General features: G+C 41.4%; 1 protein-coding gene across 1 annotated transcript in view; it reads left to right on the forward strand.

Moving 5' to 3' along the window:
• The first annotated feature begins 4,156 nt into the window (after positions 1-4,156).
• The window catches only part of agps (alkylglycerone phosphate synthase), a 117,402-nt gene continuing 100,941 nt past the window's right edge, over positions 4,157-20,617 (forward strand). The window contains exon 1 of the mRNA XM_052024024.1: positions 4,157-4,473. Within this exon, the coding sequence (XP_051879984.1) occupies positions 4,271-4,473 (203 nt within the window). The 5' untranslated portion in view covers positions 4,157-4,270. The remainder of the gene's footprint in view (positions 4,474-20,617) is intronic.

The raw sequence follows: 20,617 nt of genomic DNA on the forward strand, positions 1-20,617 counted from the left end.
GGTTGGGTGTGGATAACAGTGTAATAAGGAGGTTTGATCCAAACTGTGCCAGCAGGAGGCAAAACTGAGGCAGATCTTTGTCTTCTTTCAAAGCTCTAAAGTGATTGTGATAGTTTTTATATGTCTCAACATTGAAAGATATTTAAAAATCTATTAAATTCGAAGTAAAAATCTTTTAACCTTTTTAGAAAATAATTTTAACCAAAAACACATAAAAACAGTAATAATTAAAACCATTAAAGCAAAACAATAAATTAAGCTTGCGTTTCCCATTAGACCTATCAGTTGCCAGTGATTAAAAATATTGATTAGGCACTAACCTATTGCAAACAAATTCACTCCAGTTTGATTTTAGTGCTGTCACTAACGCAGCTACTGCAGATCAACTTTCTTCCATGCTCCTCCATGCATATCAGTCCAATACTTTCTTTTAACTGCCCACTTCTGCTCCTCTTCAAAATGCCTGCAATGACCATTTCAAAGCATGGGATCAAACTTCTATTCCTGTTTTAACTGATCAATGTGATAAGGGAAGGGGCCAAAATGATGCATCCTTATAATTGTCTAAAAGTCCTATTAGAGTGCATGTACAGGTGACCATTCATCATTTATTAATGAATGCAGGAAATGGGGCTGACCTTATAGTCAGCTACTCCACTGTGGCTGTTGACTGGCTGGCCCTTGCTTTTCGTGTCACATACTGCCCACCTGCCACCTCCACACGTGTTACTTTTGCCTGGAGCCTCTGACCGTGAAGTTCCATAAGCCACTGCATTTGCTACAAAGTCAAGGCAGAATGACTGACCATTGTCCGTACTATTAAAAGCAAATATCATTGTTTGCTGGTCTATTTACACTACAGATATGGACTGCACTAGATGACGCAATGTGCTACCAGTCCCTAATGTCCAGCTGCTATTGGTCATAGCATAGCCAACAGTCATAGCTCCACAGGGTGGCCTGAATCTGTCAGAAGCCAAATCAGTGCTGATGTATTAAAGGTGGTGGTTCTCTAGAAGCATTCAATTAATCTTGTGCACTCCCAAAGACAGTGGGGACAGGACAAGTTTTGTGTCATAAGCATAAGTGCGGGAGGCGAGAGTTTTTTTTTAATTTGTCAAACAGAAATGCAATCTGTCTCTAAATGCACCCACATCCAGATAAGGCAAATGTGTTTTTTGGTGCAGATATGAAATCCACTTGTCATAGCCAGAGATTTAATTGATATTTCTGTTCTGATGAACGGTCAATGACCTGAAACATTACCTCTGTTTCTCTCCCCACTCACTGTCACAATTACTTAAGAGATATCTCTGTAGTCTTTGTAAGTTGTTTAAATCTTGCTTCAAATTTAACATGCAGCAAAGGTTTCCCAGGGACCAGGAGACTGACCAGGGGAAGAGGAGGCAAATTTAAGTTGCAATTCAAGTAATTTAAGCTAGCTATTGTCACACATGAATAAAAACTCATAAAGTGTAGCTTGTGTCCCAATTTCTTCTGGCAAATGTGAGGGCAGTGCTTCTATGGATAGGATGTTTTATCAACCAAAGAGACTTTCGGAGTAACAAGATCAAATAAAAGGTAAATTGGATAAGTTTGTCCACACATTAGAAAAAGAACAGCATTATCGTGTGGTCATACAGTGTGGAAACAAGACCTTCGGCCCACCACTTCTATACCAATCTCAAGCACTGTCCCTACTAATCCCATTTTCTACTTGCATCTCCATCACCTCAACCCCCAGCCCTCAATTCTCCTGCCATTTATACTAGAGGCAGTTTATAATAACCTACCAACCAGCAAAGAGCATCCAGGGAAAACCCACAGACAGACAGCAGCCAAGGTCAGGTGATGCAGCAGTACTAACTGCTGTGCCACTGTGTAGACCTATCTTATGACTCTCCTTCATGATGACAATACTCTGTGGTGGGTGTAGCACCTGCACTGAAGTGAGGTGTGCAGAGGGAGAGGTGCACAGAAGGGCCCAGGTTGCAGAAGGGATTACACACATCACAGGCTTTACAGACGGGATCAGTTTCCCTGGCTTCTCAGAAGCACAATATCAAGCAGTTGAAAATATCTACAGCTTCCCCAAAGAGCTGAGCCCTTTATACTTATTTGAATATCACTCCAGGTTCTGTAGCCACACATTACCAATGGCTAAAATATTTTTACCTTTGTATCCTTTTGAGGTGCTACTCGTAACATACCCTACCCAATTGCACAGCACTAATGGATTGTTTACCAGAATGAGTAGACACTTTAATTGTCCCTCTGTTTAGTCTATCACACAGCGAGGTTGCTATCGACTGCACATATGGTCATCAATATATGGCCAAAGCAACCAGTAATGTAATAGACCGAAAGGGATATATGCTCATCAGTGTGGGGTCCACGGCATAAGAAATCATGGGGAGAAACAGGGAACTACCAATACTTTAGCCTAACATCAGAAGGAAGGAAAATACTAGAATTAATAATAAAGCACATTTAGAAAATAATATGATCGAGCAGAGTCAACATGGATTATGAAAGTGGAGTACAATGTGGAAAAAATTGTGGGGTTATCCAATTTCACTGAAAAAAACAAATATTGAGACCCTAACTAGGTGGTAGGAGAATGGTGGAGGTTGGGGAGATTTGATGGGGATGTGAGAAGAATGGATTTGATGTAAATGGGTTGTTGATGGGTCAGTGTGGACGTGGTAGGCTTAAGTGCTGTATGACTTTACAACTAAAATAGGGTCTTGGTAAGACCATAAATAGAATATTGTGTACATTTTTGGTCCCCCTATACAAGGGTGTACTTGCTGTAAGAGAGTTGTGAGGATTCACAAGACTTATTCTTAGGTTGGAAGATCTGTCATATGATGAGAGATTGAATAGAGTGGGCCTCTGCAAAATTTAGAGAAATGAGGGGTGACATCCCTGACACATACAAAGTTCCTTGAGGGCTTGACAGACAGCTGAGGGGAGGATGTTTCCCCTGGCCGAGGAGTGTAGAGCTTGGAGGTCACAGTCTCAACATAAGGGTCCAGTTATTTAGAACTGAATTGAGGAGTTAATACTTTACTCAAATGATGCTGAAACCGGAACTTTTCAGTTTTAAAATTAAAGCCTTCATGGTCGTCTGGGGTAAAAGTTCCGGTTTAATTTTAAAACTGAAATTAATAGGTTTCTGGACATGAAGGCACAAGGGGACGCGAGAAACAGTGTAGGAAAATGTTGTTTCTGGTCGGAGATCAGCCATGATTTTGTTCTGAAGCAGATTCGAGGGCCAAATGGACCACTCCATAAATAGATCTTTTCCTTCTGCTATGTAACATGGTTCAGTTAACTGTAAAAGTTCCCAGGTGAGGGGGAGTGGGGGAAGGAGAGGGAGGGAGGAGTGGGGGGAAGGAGAGGGAGGGAGGAGGGGGGGAAGGAGAGGGAGGGAGGAAAGGAGAGGGAGGGAGGAGGGGGGGAAGGAGAGGGAGGGGAGGAGGTGAAGGGAGGAGAGTAGGGGGGAGGAGGTGGGGTAGGGGGAGGGGAGGGGGAGGAGGGGAGGGGGGAGGAGGGGAGGGGGGAGGGAGGGGAGGGGAGGGAGGGGAGGGGAGGGGAGGGGGGAGGGAGGGGAGGGGAGAGGGAGGGGAGGGGAGGGGAGGGGAGGGGGAGGGAGGGGGAGGGGAGGGGGAGGGGAGGAGGGGGAGGGGAGGGGGAGGAGGGGGAGGGGAGGGGGAGGAGAGGGGGGAGGGGGAGGGGAGGAGAGGGGGGAGGGGGAGGAGAGGGGGGAGGGGGGAGGGAGGGAGGGAGGGGGAGAGGAGGGGGAGGGAGGGGGGGAGAGGAGGGGGAGGGAGGGGGGGAGAGGAGGGGGAGGGAGGGGGAGAGAGGGGGAGAGGGGAGGGAGGGGGAGAGGGGAGGGAGGGGGAGAGGGGAGGGAGGGGGAGAGGGAGAGGGAGGGAGGGGGAGGGGGAGGGGGAGAGGGGAGGGAGGGGGAGGGAGGGGGGAGGGGGAGGGGAGGGAGGGGGAGAGGGGAGGGAGGGGGAGGGGGGAGGGAGGGGGAGGGAGGGGGGGAGGGGGAGGGGGAGGGGGAGAGGGAGAGGGAGAGGGAGAGGGGAGGGAGGGAAGATGCAGCCAGAACCAGGCAGCGTCAGTGACTGTCGGCTGAAGCAGCGGCCCGACGCCTCCCACCTGTGGCTGCCGACCGAGTGGCCGCGGAGCCTGTCGGGAGCGCCGGCTCCTGCCAGTTCACCTCTGACCCCGCCTCGTCCCACGGCCACAACACGGAAGAATGGCGTCAGAGCAGCACCGTGCCCGCCAGCGGCTGCGGGTGGTGGTGGGGCACCTGCGGAGGCCGGGCACCAGCATCGGGGCCGGTCCCAGGCCCGGGCCCGCCGTCAGTCAGTGCCGGGCCGTGAAGCCGGCGGCGGTGGCTGCTGCTGCGGCTGACGGTGCCGCCGCCGCCAAGTCAGCGGGCAGCATCCCCAGGCGGAGGTGGGTGGCGAGAAGGCGTTTTGAATGGGTGCGGCGGGAGCGGCGAGGGGGACTGGGGATGGAGGGAGATGCCCAGCCGGGTTCCGGCCCTGTTTTTGAAGGGACGATCCGCGGCTGGCTGCAGAGTTTGCACCCGGGCCCAGCGTGGATGGCTCGGTTTCAGTGACACGTCTAAATAATAAATATGCAATATGGTGTGCGCGCTCTGCTGCTGCTCTCTGCGGAGGCTTTGCAAGTACTTGGGAACGGTAGTAGGAATACCTGGACTGATCGGAGTACTTGCATGGTTACTCGGTTAATTTGTTGCAATGCATAACCTTCAGTAGAAGTTTTAAAATCACTCGTGTGTCGAAGTGTTTAAGTCAGTATTTTGCTTTGCACAGATGGGAATGTGATACTTTCATGCCAATGAGTGCTGTCTTTTAGCGATAGGGTGGGGTGATTGGTGGTCTGATGTTTCCCCAGCCTACGTAACTTTTTTTTCGACATCACGCCGTGACATCTAGTGGTACATTCTCTTTGGCCACTTTGTTTTCTCTGAAACAGTAGGGTTCTTCATATTGGTTTAGTGTAGTTAACTATTGCAATTAACCAGTCTCGCCAAAGGAAAAATGGCACTGAAATTTTCTGAGTTGTATATTTAAATGCTGCAAAGATTTATTAACAAAGACCTATTTCTTGAATTAAACAACAGACAATTGTTAATTTGATGAATCTATAGAATATAAGTTGTACATAAAATGGCTTATTGGTGATTTTGGTGCCTTGTCTTTCATAACTGGTTTTAATAGTTTATGTAAGAAATAAAAACAATTTATGCCATATGGTCCATGTTCCGTCAATCAAAATTTTTATGGCTGGTCCTGTACCTTGTTTATTTGCCTTCCTGATCTCTAATTTCACTATTGTAGGTATATAGGGATATTAATAAAAACAAATATTAACAAGTTCTGATCTAAAGTATAGGAAGAAATTTGAACATGTGAATTAAGAGCAGGAATAGGCCGTGAGCTTTCTCCACCACTGAATAAGCTCATGGCTGAACTAACAGTAAGCTCAACCCTGCATTTCCATTTACTGGGGCAGCCATTCGCCCTTCTTGCTTATTAAGTATCTATCTACCTCTGCCTTAAATATTCAAAGATTGTGCTGCTTTTGCCCCTTGAAGAGAGTTCCAAAGACTCAGCACTTTTAGAGAGAAAACTTTATCTTGTCTTGAATAAGTGACCCCTTATTTTTAAAGTGCCCCATAATTCTGGATTCTACCACATGGGGAAATATCCTCTTCACGTCTATCCTGTTAAGACTGTCCAGAATCTTATATGCTTCAATCAAGTTACTTTGTGGTGGGAAGTGAAGAAGCTGGGGTCACATCATCTGCAGTTGAATGGAAATGTGCAGCTTGAAGGAGAATGGTTATTGAAGAAGATGGAAGAATGAACCAGAGTGGAATCAGCAGTCTCTTCTGGATCCTGAAAGAAGAGAGGAAGACATTGGTAGAAATTACAGAAGATGATCCATTGAATGTGGCAGCTCATGGGGCAGAAGGTGAGGGCAGGTTTCTTGGTGGGAAGAGAGGAGGTGAATGCAGCAGAGTGGAAAGTGGAGCTGGTGTGGTTCAGAGCCCTATGGTGAATGGGAAGTTGTGGTTCAGAAATAAAGCTAGACTTCTCAGAATTATCTCAAAGTGTGATTATCAAAGTATATATGAGAGAACCTCAGAAACTGTGAGTATAATAAGTCTTTGCAGGAAGTGGGTGGGAGGGACACTGAAGATGGCTGTGGGAGATCTCTCTGCAGCTGTGATGCATGTTAGTTACTAATATATCCCATGAAATGGAGACAGAAGAGTCAGTTGAATATGTGGAAGTGAGAGGAGGTTGGAAATTTTAATGAAGTTGATAAAATCTTTGAATTCTGTATGACTAGTTAACAGCACAATATAACCAGGAATGTAACACAAAGAGGTGAGGGAGGATGCCTCAGTAGGATTGAAACAAGGAGTGTTCCCTACATCACAAGGAGTCGGGAATAGCTTCGAACTATGCAAATTCCCATAGTTGCACCTTTGATCTTGGAGAATGTAAGCAGAGTTAAATATTGTTGTTCAAGGTAAGAATGAGTTCAGCCTGGTGAAGGAGGATTGGTTGAGCTTCTGTTCAAGAAAGCAAAGGTTGTGGATGGATTGGATGTCAATTGTGACCAGGAAACTCAGTGGCATACAGAACTCTGATATAAGTGGGAAGTGTGTGCATGAGGAGAAAGAGTAGAGCCTGAGAAGAATTGAATTCTGCGGGTAAGTTAGATCCATTGTTTAAACTTGTTCTTGTCCTGCTGAACTTATTTCCTTCATATTGTTATCATTGGATACAGATTAAGAACATAAACAATTTACACTTTTTTGCTGCTCCACTATCAGCTGCAAATCTTTCAACCATCACAACTCAACATTCTGATTTTCCTTTCCTAACTGTATTTCACTTTGCTGCATCTCAATTGTTTGATTGCTCTTAGCTTTAAGTTATCTGCATCTGTTCATATTGTCTTCACTTTGAAACATCTTGGAGTTCTTGGTGATCAAGCAAAACTGATGAAAGAGGTAGTCCTCAGTGATGAATGGGTAATCTACAGGATGATTTGAATTGGTCAACTCGCAAATGGGACAGGCAGGTATAAGGTCAAATTCATAGGGAAACGCAAAGGGTATGGAAACATGGCAATGGACTATTACTACAGTGAAATAAAATAATGCATTTGACAAATTAAAATGGGTTTTGTGACAGGGAATAAATTGAAGCTGTCACAGCACTGCTTAGTGTCATTGTGCAAAACAAGTCAGTTGTTTGGATGTATCAACAGGTCAGCATTGAGCCAACACAGTGAGATAATCCGGCTGCTTTCGGTTGCACAACTGCACTTACAATATTGTGTAGAATTCTAGGCACTGCTGTACCAAAGGGATGTTGCAGCTATTTTTAACTAAAAGGAAGAGAGTGTATGGAATGATTTGAGAGGACAGAGGTTTGGATTTTGAGGTTGATTGGGGATGTTCTCGCTGGAAGAGCAAATATTGAGGAAAATAATTACTGAATTAAGGATTCTGTGACAGCTAGATAACAAATCCAAAAGTAAAATAATATTTCCTTTTAATGTGTTACTTTTTCCTTGTATATCGGTTTTCCTACCTCCATAATTGATGAGACCCTCAACTGTGTCTGCTCCATCTGCTACATGCCTGCTCTTAGTACATGAGAAACAGGAGAAAGAGTAGGCCAATCAGCCTCTTTAGCTTGCTCTCATTCAGTAAGATCATGGTTGTTCCAGTACTTGCTTTGATGCTACTTTTCAGCTTTCTCCCCATACCTCTTGACCCCCTTGTAGTTTAAATGAGCAAGATTTTAACTTGAATGTATTTAATGACTGTGACTCCACAGGTCTCTGGAATAGAAAATTCCAAAGAATCACAGCTGTTAGATGAGAAATCTTTCTTATTTCCATCTGGAATGGGCAGCCCCTTATTTTGAAACTATGCCCTTAGTTCTAGATAAGTCTCAGCATGCATTCCATCTACATGCATGGAATCTTGAATGTTTTAATAGGATGGTATCTCTTTTTTTTCTTATACACTGGTACCCTGCAAGGGCACTGATTTGTCTTGGTTCTGCAATTTGAACAATAGCAGAAAAATGACACTGCATGCACATTGGTGGTACTTTCAAACAAAATTGTTTGGGCTATGTGCTACTCTACTGGATGCCTGTTGTGAAGCCTTGCCCTTTGCAAGCACTTGCACATATAATGATCTTTCTGCCACATTTCTCAAGTTTTGACTACTAAGGCAGTGTGTAGAGGCTACCTGCGAGGGCTGGTGTTAAGTGGGCAGGAGTAAGTGCTACTCTGCACTGTGGTGCAGTGTCAAGAGCCACGCTCCATCTAGCACGGTGGCTTTGAGCCTTTACTGGGCAGTGATAATTGCTCAATGTGTGTTGACATACTGTTTCTCACCACCACTCATTGGGTTTGGTGGAGGCTGTTGTCTTTGGCTGCCTAACTGGGAGATTTCTTTATGATAAGAAGCTCAAAGACTAGATCAACACCAGCTCTAACAGGCAACAATTACACATAGCCTTGTTGACTTAATCCAAACCAAATCATGTTGGCGATGAGATCGCTTAACTGTTTTATTGCTCCATGATCACTAGTGGAGGGCTGACCCCAACTAAGTTCCTGGCGCAGCATTGGGGAAGGCAGGGGATCATGTTAGGTTCCCAGCACAGCAGTGCTGTCTGTAACACTTTGTGTATATGTAATGTTATAATAACTCCTTTCAGTACTGATTCACAAGCAGTCTTGATCTTGGGAATTCATTTTGAACACTGGTATGCAAGTTTACTGTGCTGAGTACGGGCTCTGCCTTTCTTCATGTATCAACTCCTTCATCACAGGAATCAACCTAGTGAACCCCTCTTTATTATCTTTAAATATGGCGACCATACCTGTATGTAGTACTCCAGCTCCCTTTTAAAGTTGCATCAAAACTGCCTTACTTTTGTACGACACCTCCCTTGCAACAAAAGCTAATGTTCCATTTGCCTTCCTAATTACCTGCTGTACCTGCATACTAACTTGTTGCGTTTCATGTACTAGGGCCCCAGGTCCCTTTATGCTGCGATATTTTCACTCTATTTAATAATTTGGTTTTCATTCTTCCAAAGAGAATAATCTTGCAATTTCTCAGTGTAGTCCATCTACCAACTTCTTTCCCATTCAGTTAATCCTTCTATATCCCTCTGCAAATCCTTTGTCTTCTTAACAACTTGCTAACCCCACCTATTTTGGAATCATCATCAAATTTGGCTACAGCACACTCATCCCCCTTCAAAGTGATCAGTGTAGATTATAAGAAGTTGAGCTCCCAGAAATGATACCTGTGGCACCCTACTAGTTACTGATTGCCGGTCTGAAAATGACCTATTTATCCTTACTTTCTATTTCATGTTAGTTAGCCATATCCCCATCCTTGCTGATATACTACTCCAACCCTGTGGCTCTTATGCTGTAATCCTTTATGTGGTATCCTTCTCCCTTATTCCCTTTTAGAGAATAAATTTCCCTTTGTCTTTGGCTTCAACCCTGCTAGCATCTAAATTCAATAGATCATCATTCTATGCAACTGTAGGAGATGCACCTGCCCTTTTATCTCATTCCCACCATCCAGGGAACCAAATATGCTTTTTGGGTGAAGTATCAATTCACATGTACTTCCAGTTTAATATATTGCATTTGTTAACCACTATATCTGCATTGTGGACACAAATGCAGTTTGGGTGAAATTTTTGCATAACGTCTCATCCACGATCATAGCCCTGTGCCTCCATTTGTCTGTTACTTTAATTCTTCCACTCTGCCTCTCCTTTTAATTCTTCCCCTTTGGCCTCCAGTGTAAGCTCGAAGAGCAAGAGTGCCTATGATATAGACAAATTACAACTTTCGGTACTTGCATTGTCTAATAATTTTGGATAATGAGTGATTTCCTGACTTTGTGATGTCCAACAATGATTTTTCACAACTTTGTGGTAACTTCTATTTAAGCTTCCATCAGTTCTCCCTTCCTACAATTCATGAGTGGAGCGAGGTGAAAGTGGGTGGTAATTCAGTAATATCTTTATCACCCTTTTTCGTCTGGCTCTATCATTCCTTTTGTCATTTAATCCCCCCTGCCCTTCACCCTGACAGAGACCTCTTTTTGTATTCTCCTCCCCTGCTCCTGCCCCTTTTTTCTGTGTCTTAAAATTTGTTTCATCTCTTAACATTTCCCAGTTCCTAAAAAAAAGTCATTAACCTGAATCAATAACTTTGTTTCTCTCCACAAATACTGCCTGACTTGAATATTGACAAACTTTCTCCTTAGAAATATAAATGATAACCTGTTCTTTCACTTTGTCCAGAAAAGGAATGACCCATGGTGTTTTTTTGGGAGGAAGAGGTTGCTGGCGTAGGGGGTAGTATGCAAGGATTACATTGAAAATTTATCAGCAGAGGCTTTTCCATGAAAATATAGTCAACCTCTCTACTGATCTCTAGGGAAACAAAGCAGAGAATATGGTTTCACTCACAGACCTTCTCTTTTGTTCTCTCCTCTACTGCAGAAACGTGGCTGTAGGGTGTTCAAAGTTGGAAACTACGTTTTTCAGAATAATCGAGATTTAGGAAGGATAGGCAAAAAGAAAAAAAGGAGATAGGGCTGTGCTGTTATAAGGGATGTAATTAATATAGTAGTTAGAATAGATCTTGTCTTGTCAGATGTTGGTAGAGAATTAGAATCAGTTTGGTACGTTTTTAAAAAAAAATCAGATGTGTGGGTCCCGTATCAACAGATGAGAAAAGTTATAATGGGGGATAAGGAAAAGACAGGAATTAAACAAAAACCTAGAGTCTGTCTTTGCAGAAGACAAAGTCCTAAAAATACTAGAGAACCAAGAATTTGTTGTAAATTAGGAAATAAAAGAAATTAGTATTATTGAAGATATAGTAGTAAAATTAATGGGCCTAAAATTTGATAAACCCCAAGGACCTCATGATCTACATCCCAGAGTTTTGTTAAAGGTGGCTGTGGGATGAATGGGTGCTTGGGTTACCACCTTCCAAAATTCTATAGGTTGTGAATGGTTCTGACAGATTGGAGGATGGGGAATGGGGAGAAAGAGAGAAACTGGGGAACTACTGACCTGTTAGCCTGATGTTGGTAGTTGGGAAATGTTGGAATTTGAAATATGATTAAGCAGTGTCAACCTGAATTTATGAAAAAGGAAGTCATGTTTGAATAACCTGTTGGAGTTCTTTGAGGATGTATCCAGATGAAGGGGAACCAGAAGATGTTGTTTATATGGATTTTTCAGAAAGCTTTCAAGAAAGCACTGGAGGTTTTTGAACAAGGTTAGAGCACATGGAATTGGGGTAATAAGGAGGCATGGGATCCAGGGAAACTTGGCTGTGTGGATTCAGAATTGGCTCACCACAGAAGACAGAGGGTGGTGGTAGATGGAGCGTATTCTGCCTGGAGGTCGGTGACCAGTGGTGTTCCGCAGGGATCTGTTCTGGGACCCCTGCTCTTTGTGATTTTTTTATAAATGACTTGGATGAGGATGTGGAAGGGTGGGTTAGTAAGTTTGCTGATGATACAAAGGTTGGTGGTGTTGTGGATAGTGTAGAAGGTTGCTGTAGATTACAACAGGATATTGATAGAATGCAGAGCTGGGCTGAGAAATGGCAGATGGAGTTCAACCCAGATAAGTGTGAAGTGATACACTTCGGGAGATCGAATTTGAAGGCAGAATACAAGGTTAATGGCAAGACTCTTAGAAGTGTAGAAGAACAGAGGGATCTTGGGGTCCACGTCCATAGATCCTTCAAGGTGGCCACGCAGGTCGATAAGGTTGTTAAGAAGGCATATGGAATGTTGGCCTTCATTAGTCGAGGTATTGAGTTCAAGAGCCATGAGGTGATGTTGCAGCTCTATAGAACTCTGGTCAGACCACACCTGGAGTATTGTGTTCAGTTCTGGTTGCCTCATTATAGAAAGGATGTGAAAGCTTTAGAGAGGGTGCAGAGGAGATTTACCAGGATGTTGCCTGGATTGGAGAGCATGTCTTATGAGGATAGGCTGAGTGAGCTAGGGCTTTTCTCTTTGGAGAGGAGGAAGATGGGAGGTGACTTGATAGAGGTGTACAAGATAATAAGAGGCATAGATTGAGTGGATAGGCAGAGACTTTTTCCCAGTGTAACAATGGCTAACACGAGGGGACATAATTTTAAGATGATTGGAGGAAGGTATAAGGGGGATGTCAGGGATAAGTTTTTTTGACACAGAGTGGTGGGTGCGTGGAACGCACTGCCAGCAGAGGTTGTGGGGGCAGATACATTAGGGACATTTAAGAGACTCTTAGGTAGACACATGAATGATAGAAAACTAGGGGGCTATGTGGGAGGGAAGGGTTAGATAGATCTTAGAGCAGGATAAAATGTTGGCACAACATTGTGGGCCAAAGGGCCTGTGCTGTGCTTTAGTGTTTTATGTTCTAAATATATCAGCATAGGTTCAGAGTTGTTTGGAAAAATAGGCAGCAGAGTTGGCATAAATGTTTTTTTTCCAGTTTGGCAGGCTTTGATTAATAGGGTTCTGCAGGGATTGGCACTTGCACCTCAACTATCCACAGTCTATAACAATGATTTGGCTGAGGCTACCAAATATAATGATTTAAGCTGATGTCGTGAAACTAGTTGGCTAGTGAGCAGTGATGTGAATGTATAGCAGTTTCACGGGAACACAGATAATATTGCAGATAGAGTACAATGTGAAGTTTTCCACTACTATAGAACAAACTGAAATGCTGAGTACTTTTAAGTGCAAGAGACTGGGATGTATGCTAAACGAAACCTGGGTTGCACTGAAGATTAACATGCAGGTGTAAAGAAATAGGAAGGGTAAAAATTGTATTTTTGTCTTTATTGCTATAGGATCTGAGTAGAAGAGTAAAGATATTTTGCTATAATTATATAGGTCCTATGGAGCATAACACTTGAAATATGGTGTGCAGTGAAAATTCACCAGATTGGTCCCTGGAATAGTAAGTCTGTTAAGTCTGTGAAATTAGGAGAGATTGGATGGACCAGACCTCTATACTAGAGTTTAGAAAAATGAGAGATGATCTTATTGGGAGGACTCGATGGGATAGATCTGGGAGGAGGCTTTCCCCTGACCATGGAGTCTAAAATTAGAGATCATTATCTCCAAATAAGGCACAAGCCATTTACGACTGAATTGAAAAGAAATTTCATTCAGTGGGTCATGAATTCTGTACCCCAGAGTGTTATTGAATCACAGTCATTCAAAACTGAACAATAGATTTCTTGGTATTACAGGGGGGGTAAGAGGGCAAGAGAGTGATTAACAAAAGACGACACCTTTCATACCTGAGATAAGAGGTGCTCCTTGGCTAACAATAGTCCACTCAAGAAACCTATTGGATACCTGTGGCCAGACCAACCAATGCGAAAACACATATTCACCTGATGGACGAACCAATAAGCTAGGAAGCGGCCATTCCTTGTGCAGCCACTTGAGGTGAATTAAACACTATACATATTAAAAAAGAACTAGTTAAAACAGTCGAATCCAACACCACCTATCCCATAGTTCCTCTAACATCCTGAAGACTTGATTTAAATTGCCATTTCATCTGCTGAATTCCAGGGAATACAATCTTATTTTGTTTAATTTCTCCTTGTAAACTAATCATTGGAGTCTAATTATCCTTGTTGCACTTAACCGAGACCAATACATCCTTCCTCAGCTTCGGTGCCTGGAACTGCACACTTGCGGTCAAACCAGACCTTGTATAATTATAGCATAGCTGTAACCCATCAATATGATGACCTTTTCACCCTGAACTTTCAACCCATATACTCTCCGTGATGTTTATTTCTACCCATAACATTTGTCTGTCTCTACCTAAATGCCATCTGTTGCTCATAACCTTGCCTAAGCCTTTGTCATCTCAGCACTTGACTATTCCAGTGCTCTCCCTGAACTTTCCAGTCCCCTGATTCTGAGATATTTTGTATTTTCCTTTCTTTCATCCTAATTGGCTGCAATATTTTCATCTGGATAAATTATACATTCTAGAATTTGTTTCCTGAAATCCTGTAACAGAAACCAATGAATTGTCAGAGTTTTAGGCTTGACCTCTATCTACCTGTTTGCTAACTAGTGCTGTTGTCTTGGTGGACGGCTTGCAGGTTTTACATTGGCAAATGTTACTTGCCAAATTTAAAGGTTCTTTAATTTTTCTAAGCAAATTACTTCTTTGCTCATACTGGCATTTAAAATTTTGGTTCATAAATTATGCAGAATATGATTTAACTATCTTAAATGGACCATAGAATTTGCTGGAAGCATTCAATATAAATAATCATTAAATGTACCTTTTGGATTTACACTGCACCTGGTGCTTTTCCTTCATTTTACATTTTCTCTTTGATTTAAAAAAAATTGGTTCTGAATTCTAATATAGCATGTTCAATTCTTTAATAAATCTGACTTTCATATGCTGAAAGCTGGTGTTGCACATCGGCAACAAGCTCAATGTGAAAAGCTGTTTATAATGTAATGCTTTAAAGGGCTTTATATATTGAGCCAAGAGGGGCCTGCCTGTGAACATCCAAAAATAGTTATTTGACAAAGCAGATTGGAATCATTTTTTTTATTACCTGGTTAGAGTTCTTAACCTATAATCCTTTTGATAAGTGAATGAAAGAAGCAAAGCAAATACATTGTTGTCTTAAATTTCCAGTGTAAACTGCTGAACTTATAAGTTTGCTTTCTCTTAGGTTAGAAATATCCTGTAAAATATTACTGTTCCAAAAATACAACTCCATTTTTCAAATAATTTATTGATTTGGGACCTCACTTCCCATACAGTACTGCGTCATCTCTGCTTTTGTCTTTATCATGGTGCTGTAATTCAGAGCAAGGATTGTGTAGTCACCTTTAAATATTAAGAATACATTTATTCTTTTCTCATGGGTTCTTTATTGCAGCGAAGATTATTAGAATATAACATTTCTAGTTTCTATAGATGATTGAAGAATTCAGTCAGACCTTCTCCTGATTTTAAAATAACTCTTCTGAGCAGCAGTTATGGTGTTTTCAGTCAGTTTCATATCTATTTTTTGTTATGTGAAATAGTACTACAAAAATAATTTCAAGCATTTTATTGAAAAGCATAAAGAGCTGATTCTGAAAGTACGCAAAATAGTTGAAGAAAATAATGAACTGCATTGTTGCACAGCAAAGATCCATTATTACTATATATCCCATTATAGATCAATAAATTTGCTGGATTGTATTGCAGTCTGGGTGAATGGTTTCGAACCAAAATGCTGTCTGTCCATTTCACTTCATAGATGCTGCCTAACCTGCGGCATTCCTCCAGCATCTCTCTTATTTTGTCTAGGCTTTGCCTTAATTATTTCTTTAATGGAATCTTTGAATTTATGTAGTTACAAACCACTTCACTGCATTTCCATGCATGCTTTTACTCTTCTGCCCTATTTCACCACCTGTGTATCCCACAAACAAATGGAGGCTGATTAGTAGTCTGTGCAGTTTGAAAGCCACATGCTGCTTCCTTAAGACAAAATGAATGAAAATGTGAATTCTGCTAAGTTATCTTTTATTGCTAGCATGGATTTTTATTGGTGGTTTGATTTCCCAGATAGGCCTTTTGTTTGTTTTCCCCTTGGTTCTTATAGGTTAAAGCTAAAGATATTCCAGCCCTACCTATTAATGAGAATATAGAGTTTGAATCCAGTGGATTTTTGATTGGAAGCATTTGTAATTTGGCCTGGAATTTGAGGTCATAAGTGATGAAGGCTTGTCTGTACATAATATTACAAAAGTTGTACAGCACAGAAACAAGCCATTCAGCTTACCCATTCCTGCCGATAGTTATGCAGCACAAGATTTTTTTATGGCCAGAGGTTAAGTGCAGCTTGGTACAAAGTAAAACTTGTAAAAGCCTTGAGTAACAACACATTACATTTTCAATTCAACTGATTTGCCTTCATACTGGTGAAGACCACAAAATAGCATAGGTTATGGAGAGTCCTGTAGTTGCTGTTATATAATAATGATGAATGCCATTGGCTTTGCCATCATTATAACTGGGAGATATGTCTAATACATTACAAAATATACAATCCACATGGTAGTAGATATTACAAGCATGTACATTACTGGTAATTAGAATTAGGAACAGACTATGTTTGCATTAGTGGCAAAGCAGGCCTGAACTATGGATGCTTTAGTACTATTTGCACACAACTAGTTAACAAGTGAGTATGGATTCAGAAGTGGAAGATTGTGAATTGATTTGCATGTATAAATATTTAAGTGTTTCAGATCAGTTCTTTGCCTTTTTAAATAAAAACTAAAATGTGGAAAACAGTTTAAATATCAAAGATGAAGACATGCAGTTGTAGTCGAAGTTTTTATTTTGAATGCTGTTTTTGAGAATGTAAGACTGTAAAAGGCATCATGAGAGTAAATTATAATGTACAATTAGTTACATCTTGCACTTTGAGTTTTTTAAATTTATTTTTGTATTTAGCAAATGTAGGTTAATTGACAAGTCTACGGTATTAGTAGTTCCAGTACACTAGAATTTATTACTGGATGGTGACAGGACCTCAAACCTCTGTGAGCTGCTTATTCTAGGTTAGAGGGGATATAAACAGATGAGTGACCAATATGCATTAGAAACCTATGGATTCCCAGAGCTATCTTGAATACCCTTCGCCTACCCTGCTTCCTGTAAGGACTCCATTTCATTCACTGCTTCTTCAGCATAGTTGTATCTGTTCTGTTGATATTTCCTCATCAGTGTTTCCCAGATGTCTTCCTTTCCATTAACTGTGCCCCCTAACCACCCCTTCCCCCCCAAATCCTTCACGATAGTTCACAGGTCTGTCAACCATGTCTGTTCCATTCGTCACTTATTTCTCTTTCCAACTCTCCACCCTCCCAGAGCAAAAATAGAGTTCCCTTATCCTCCTCTTCCACCTTTCAAGCCTCCATTATACATTGGATCATCTTCTGTAATTTCCACCTCTTTCAACATGATGCCAGCTTCAAACATGCCTTTCCTTGCCCTCCCCCTCCCCCTCCCCCACCTCTCCTAGCATTTGAAGACTCCCTCTCTGAATCTCTAGTTCACTCTCAATTGCTTCAACAGCCAGTCAGTCCTCTTCTCATGTTCTCGTGCATCCATTTGAGACCACTTTCCTTCTCAACATCCAGGGGCCAAAATATCCTTCCAGAAGAAGCAGCAGTACCCAATTAAGTATCCTGCATTCTGTGCTCTTAACATGGGCTCTTCTGCATTGGGAAAACACAAATTGGGCGATGGCATTGCAGACTGCCTCCATTCAGTAAGCAAGGGTGACTGAGCACTCAAGATTCAACATTAAATAAATTTCAGATAATCGGTCTTTCTTGTGTTACAGACCAGTTCTGATGAAAGATCATCGATCTATAAAATTAACTTCTTTCTATCTACAGATGCTGCCTGATTTAGTATGTTTTCCAACACTTTCATTTATTTTGGCTTTCAGCAGTTTACTGTGTACAGCATTGTTTTCTCTGCCACCCCCATCTCACTTATCTCCTTGTATTTACATTCTCTCCGGACATCACGCTCCCTCAAATGGCATCAATACCATTTGCATTTTTTGATCCCTCTCTTGATCTCCACCCTATATCAGGCATTTCCTTTGTCCTCTCCACCCTTCCCCTTCCCTGCAATGTAAAACATGCTTGTTTACTAACTTGCTCCAATTCTGATGAAATGTTAACTTTCTTTCCACACAGATGCTGGCTGAACTGCTGAGTATTTCCACTACATTTTATTTGTATATTAGATTTCTAATGTCAGCTAGTTTTTGTATTTGATTAAATGGGTAAGCATTAAAGTGGCAGATGTATTATAAATATGAGATTGTATATTTGGTAGGTAAACATTTTTCTTAAATATTGAGTAACTGGTCAGTGTTCAGAGGATCTAGGTATCCTTTTGATGAAACACAAGTTAAAATGCAGATACAGCAGGTACTTTAGAAGGCAAATACAGTGTCAACCTTTATTGTAATGAGTTGGAGTATAAAAACGTGCCTTGCTATAATAGGATTTGTGAAGGGCTACACCTGGAATGCTGTATCCGGTTTTGATCCATCTACCTCACATAGGATATACTTGCCCTGGAGATAGTTCAGCATTAATTCCCTGGATTGATTCCTCAAATGAGTATTGTTGTTCGCACTCCAGAATTCAGTTTTATCCAGATCTTGAGTGATCAGCAAAATTAGATGGATGCACTTAATACATAAAACTTGACCATGAATGTTGGTTTACGTTTATTTACTAAAGTAAATTGTTAGATGCTCAGCAGGTTAGGTAATGTCTGTGGACATAGAAACAGAATTAAAGTTTCAAGACAATGGCCCTTCATCAGAAGTGGAAAATTGAAAAAGTTGCAGTGAAAGGCGAAGAAAACAAGGAATATCTGCCTTAAGGTGGAAACCAGGATCATGCATTGTGCTCTCCAGCTAATCATAGCTGATCTATCCGGAAGAGTGCAAGTAGAGGGAAATGGATGAGGCAAGTCGGAAAGTAAACAAACCATAACAATGTGCTGGAACTGTGAGATGCTGAAGACAGTAATTGTTGGATATATGAAATAGAATGAATGCTGCAATTATTCAGCCGATCAGGTGGTGGCCATGGAGAAAGGTAAAACTGAGTTGTGGCCTGTCCTGATGCAAACAGGAAACGCTGTTATCTGAAATTGTTGAACTCTTTGTGTCCCAAGTGCTACAATGTGCTTAGACAAAAAAAAATAAGGTGTTTATCAGGCTTTCATTGGGCATTGTGGGCAGAATGGGATTGGAATGGAGAATTTAGGTGACAGGAGATTGGAAGCTCAGGGTTAATTCATTAGCACTCTCATTCCTGGGAATGCAGTGTTAAGCAAGGTACCAGTATAAGTTATTAAGTAAACAGCCATGCTTTGGGAATTCTCAACCACTCTCTTCTGAAGGGCAAGCTAATATTTTAATTGACTATAATTTGAAAATTCAAACAATTTCACATTTGAAATACTTAAAATCGTATGTACATTTTAAAGATTTTAATATTAATTTCTAACATTTTTACAGTTAAGGATTTCAATTGATTTTATTCAATGTTGCTGAGTTGTACCAAAATGCTTTGGCAAAATTTACTGAGGCAGTGTGAACAGTGCAATGCTGCCACCCCCAGGATAAAGATGAGTATCATTGTTTAAGGTGTTAAGTAGACACTTTAGTAACTGAATATGACACATTATCACCTTACTCAGTACTGTAATTTGATATTGTGTAATTGTGCCAACTAAGCTCAAGTTCACTGCTGGATTTCTAGTTTGGGGTGGGGGTGGGAAATCAACTTGGGCGATAAAAATTCAGTCTGATGAATTATTTGCAAAGAATTATATTTAGAGAATTATTAAGTTCCTTGTATTTTGTGCTTAAATTTAAATTAAACTGTTACCAATGGCATTGCAATTTTTTTTTAGCAATCCTCTTGAGACGTTTCTGTCTTGCTGCACAAGAGGTTACTCTGCTAATGAGAATGTATTTAAGCTGGTTTGTCTCTTTGCTATTAAATCTGAAAGTTGTATTGGGTAATCACAAGAATAATTAGTAACTTAAGACATTATGGCGTCACTCACTTTGATACTTTAACTTGAAAGCTAGCTCAGTTGACGATCCTGAAAGTGCTGTACTTAAAAAGTTTTGCTCCTTGTAGCTGTCTGTTCAAATATTGACAATCCAATGACTGCATAAGGTACCTACAAATGAATAGATACCAATTAGGAAAAAGGGAAAGTTTTGTGCCTGAATCTGATCTAGATCCTTAAGTTTTTTTGTCAAAATTTACTCCCAATGCTACATTTGTTACACCATTCCTACTTTTTCAGAAAGCTTTCAAGATAGCACTGAAGGTTTTTGAACAAGGTTAGAGCACATGGAATTGGGGTAATAAGGAGGCATGGGATCCAGGGAAACTTGGCTGTGTGGATTCAGAATTGGCTCGCTCATAGAAGACAGAGGGTGGTGGTAGATGGAGTGTATTCTGCCTGGAGGTCGGTGACCAGTGGTGTTCTGCAGGGATCTGTTCTGGGACCCCTGCTCTTTGTGATGTTTATAAATGACCTGGATGAGGATGTGGAAGGGTGGGTTAGTAAGTTTGCTGATGATACTAAGGTTGGTGGTGTTGTGGATAATGTAGAAGGTTGCTGTAGATTACAACAGGATATTGATAGAATATAGAGCTGGGTTGAGAAGTGGCAGATGGAGTTCAACCCGGATAAGTGTGAAGTGATACACTTCGGGAGATCGAATTTGAAGGCAGAATACAAGGTTAATGGCAAGAGTCTTAGCAGTGTAGAGGAACAGAGGGATCTTGGGGGTCCACGTCCACGCAGGTCGATAAGGTTGTTAAGAAAGCATATGGAGTGTTGGCCTTCATTAGTTGGGGTATTGAGTT

The sequence above is a fragment of the Pristis pectinata genome, chromosome 1 (assembly GCF_009764475.1).
Source record: "Pristis pectinata isolate sPriPec2 chromosome 1, sPriPec2.1.pri, whole genome shotgun sequence".
Taxonomy (NCBI): Eukaryota; Metazoa; Chordata; class Chondrichthyes; order Rhinopristiformes; family Pristidae; genus Pristis; species Pristis pectinata.